Here is a 4,128-nt window from a genome sequence, read left to right as displayed (position 1 = left end):
ATAAATAACAAAAGAGTCCGTCTTTTTCCTCTTTGTTTTCATGCAAAAAAACAAACAAACAAATTATTAGATAAACCTTTATATGTATTTAAATATAATTGTACAAAACATTTCCTGAATGTGAAGTGTTTCTGTATTTATCAAGTGGGCCGGTATTTGCCTGCGGGCCTTATATTTGACACCCCGATTTGGGATGCTGCCGGTGATAATGATTTTTAACGAACACCAAGTCCTCTCTGACTGACTTTTCTCACCTACTTTTTCCTTTATTGCCCTTTCTAGATGTTGGAGCCTAAGGTGGATGCCCCTTCATGTGAGCTGGACGGAGTCGGAGGAGATCGAGGAGGTGTTTGCCTCCACCTTCCTGCCCGTGGTTCAGAAGGTGAGGAAAGCAGTGTATATCCTTCAAGCCCCTCGGAGCCTCCGACCCTCGGCAGCCCTCACCCCTCAGAGTCCCTCACCCCTTTGGAGGATATCTACATGCCCCTGGGTAGCCTTCTGGGGTCTGAGGAGCAACATAAGGTACCTCCTACACCTCCTCCCTCCACCGAGGGTGAGGATTGCAAGAGCATAGAGGGACATGAGATGGAAATCTGGAGAGAGGAGAAGAGCAGAGAGGATGAAGAGGAAGATGGTATGAGTAGGAAGAGTATTTTCAGTGAAGGAGAGGAGAAGGACGGAGGAGAGGAGGAGGCCAATGAGGAGGAGGTCAACCTGAACCTGCTGGTGTCAAACACAGATGAAGACAACGCCTCAGAGCCGCCGGATACAAACGCCCCACCTTCCTTCTCCTCCTCCTCTTTTGTCATCCCTGAACTGCGCCTCGACCGCTCCTACAGCGCCGACGCCCTCTCCTCGCCCAACACCGACGAGGAGGATTACGATGAAGACGACGAAGATGAGTCCGAGGAGGAGGACGAGGAGGGGGACAGTGACGACGCCTACCTGCAGCGAACTGACAGCAAGCGGCGCAGCATGGTGGAGGGCGCCACCTGTGAGAAACACGGAGGAGGCGGGCTCAGGGTGCAGAACTCCCTGCGCAGACGCACGCACAGCGAGGGCAGCCTCCTGCAGGATCCGCGCACGCCGTGCTTCACCTCTGACAACGCCATCAACTGCCTAGAGGCCGGAGGAACTCACCACAAGGGGGGGTGGACTCTGCCGTCGCCCAAAACCCTGAAGAAAGAGCTGACCAAGAACGGAGGCTCCATGCATCAGCTGTGCATGCTGTTCTCTGGGAGGAAGGTGAGTCGAAACTCACACAAATACTGAGAGAAAATATTACAAATATTACAAATACTGCTAGTTTAATATAGGCCTATAAATACATTTTAATTTTCCTCATTATATTAAATACAATTATGATAAAATAACATTTTACAGCTGCTGCCTGTAACTACATAAAGGGTTCACTTTTGCCCACTCCTGTCTCTGCAGGTCTACTTTTGTAAATACTCTCTAATTTACAGTTCTCTTTTTGAACGTTCTAGCTAGTACTGCAGTGATTTCAGGTATTAATTTGGTGTACCACCAGACTTCTTACACTTTAGTAAAAAAAGAAAAGAAAAAAAAATTCAATCTGATTGTGCCCAGTACCACTAGAGGGAGCCCACATACCACCAGTGGTACACGGACCACAGGTTGAGAACCAGCATAACATTACTCTTACGTAAAGTGCAGCTCATACATTTCATTACTTTTAGATCTTTTTTGGTTTTAGCAAAACAAAACAAACATGTAAAAGTGGTTAATAAAAATCACAGTTTTCTTCATTGAATGAATAGAATCCACTTGCAATGTTGGTTGCAGGTTCAATTCCACCTCCAGGTGGGGTATGTCTGAAAGGACATTTGACAAATATTACCATATTGACTACTGCAATAGTAAAGTGATTTTTCATATTCTCAAATAATGATGTCACATGAAGAAAAACAACAACAACAATCTTTGAACTCAACTTCCCTCCTGGTCGAGTGTCTTTCTTCCCAGTTTTCTTCCCACAGCAGTTTTTTTTTTTTTTTTAAGTGCAGCTGATCACCGGCAAATGTTATAACTGGTGGACCACGCTTTGCCCTGCGGCTAATTCAGTTAAACAGATGTATTTATCTGCTGAACTGATGCGTCATCCTCCGTCAGACAGTTTCCCCAAATACAATCACGTACTGTACTAAACACACGTCTCAGGACTGTTGACATGTGGCCCAGGGAAGGTTGACTGGTTTGATACAAAAGTGATTTTCATGTGTGTGTAAAGAATACAACTTGTACTTGGTGGCTGAGGCTGGAAGAATGTGTGACACAGAGGAAGAGGCTGTGACAGAGTGGCACCAAGCTAGCCAGCTGTTTAGCTAGCAAGCAGCAGCACGATATTCAGATCAACAATTCCGTCTACGGCAAAACCCATGACTTTTACCCAATTTTTAAATCTTTAAATTAGTGAAGTTTACCATTTCACGAACTGTCGTTTTAACAAGAGTTTGTACAGTGTATTATTTAACTTTTAAAGTAGTTATTTTACTTATAGTTACTTAACAATAGTTCTTCTAATATCCAAAGTCTCTGTCAAATACATCTCACTAATACTAAATCGTGGTCTTACTCATAGTTAGATTTTATTCTTTTTTATTTATACTTTTTTATTTACATATATGGACGTAAATATCAACAGACCAGTGTCGCTATTGCATCAGCAAAACCCAGCGATCTCAGCCCAGTGTCTGTTCAAACTTGTTTCTGTAGAAAGGGCGACATCAAGTGGCGGATATGTGTACGTGCAGAAATAAATCCAGGTATAATTTAGCCTGTGTAGTTAGCGTGTATTTTGAGTTTAAGTACCTAAAAAACATTGAAGGTTAAAAGGAGTGTAATATTTTCAATAGAATTTTTATTCTACTCATTTTTTAAAAAACCGTTCAATAGAATTTTTATTCTACTCATTTAAAAAAAACCTTATAAACACTATAACTCTACAAATACAAACTTAATAATTAAGGATACTACAGTCCAGTCCATCGTTGTCGTGATTATATTCTCACAGAATTGCTCTAAATGATCTTCCACATTAACATTTACACGTCTGATCTACAGAAGAGCCTATTACTAAATTATTTATATGGCAATTTCAGTTACACTGTAAAATTAATAACATCTAATGCTGTTCATACTGTTGTGCAGAATACATTAGCATCAGAAGTAGAGTAAAGAATAGCATTGCTATTAAATATTAATGATTTGTTTTAATGTGATTCCCACAAATACATTATTAAATTGGATTAAAACTATATATATCTAGTCTATTTATAGATTTAAATATAACTGTATAGACATATAAATAGATTTTTACTTTCTTTAACCTCATTGTTTTTCTGTTGACAACATTAAATAGATTTTTACTTTCTTTAACCTCGTTGTTTTTCTGTTGACAACATGCGGCAATAAGAGGTTGCAGCAATGACAGTTTTAAAGAACTTTAAAGTGAATTAGTACATTTATAAAACTTTGTGCCTGTAGTTCAGTGTAGATGGCAGTAGTTGTCCAACAGGGGGAGGCCTGTGACACGTTCAGCTCACCCTGCAGCCACATCACACTCCTTCTCTTCCATCTGCTCAAGGTGAAGTCCTTAAATAGTAAAAACCATTCTCTGGGTCCCAAACTTTTTATTTTTCTGGTGACCCATATTTTAAAAGTCACAAACCTTCACGACCCAAGTCAATAGACATTATTGGTAAACATGATGCGAGACGACCCCCCCCCCGGGTCCTCCCAGTCTCTACACTGCATCTGGACTGCTCTACTTTTCCCATTATTTTTTTATTTTTTTGAGCAGAGCTGAATCCAAGAGTTCCATCACCCCCTCCTCCAATAAAAATACACACAAAAAAATAATAAAAATCTGCCAAGGTTCTCCCCAATGCAGATTTTCAGCCACAGAGCCACAGTGTATGATGTCACACAGACTTAGAGGCAAAAGGTAAACAAGTTGTTATCAGCGTTTATCAGTGCAGAAAACATCAGAGGCCCTTCTCCTTCTCTTTTATCGAGCAGCCTCTTCCTGTCTGTCAACACTCGCAGCAGCCTTAAATGGCAGTGTGTGTGTGTGTGTGTGTGTGTGTGGGGGCCGAGCAGAGG

The 4,128-nt window shown here is 41.3% G+C and overlaps 1 protein-coding gene across 3 annotated transcripts in view; it reads left to right on the top strand.

Annotated features, from left to right (window-relative positions):
* Positions 1–4,128, top strand: part of rgs3a (regulator of G protein signaling 3a) — a 138,141-nt gene that overhangs the window by 99,349 nt on the left and 34,664 nt on the right. The window contains exon 1 of one of the 3 annotated variants that reach the window (XM_025062382.1): positions 153–1,245. The exons of the other annotated variants lie outside the window; for them this stretch is intronic. Coding sequence (XP_024918150.1) covers positions 283–1,245 — 963 coding nt within the window. The 5' untranslated portion in view covers positions 153–282. Of the gene's footprint in view, positions 1–152; positions 1,246–4,128 lie in introns of those variants that run through there. 3 annotated transcript variants of the gene reach the window in all.

This window comes from Cynoglossus semilaevis, chromosome 14 (genome assembly GCF_000523025.1).
Source record: "Cynoglossus semilaevis isolate Cse_v1.0 chromosome 14, Cse_v1.0, whole genome shotgun sequence".
NCBI classification, from domain to species: Eukaryota; Metazoa; Chordata; class Actinopteri; order Pleuronectiformes; family Cynoglossidae; genus Cynoglossus; species Cynoglossus semilaevis.
The sequence above is the reverse complement of the archived record's forward strand: the minus strand, read 5'-3'. Positions and strand labels throughout refer to the sequence as shown.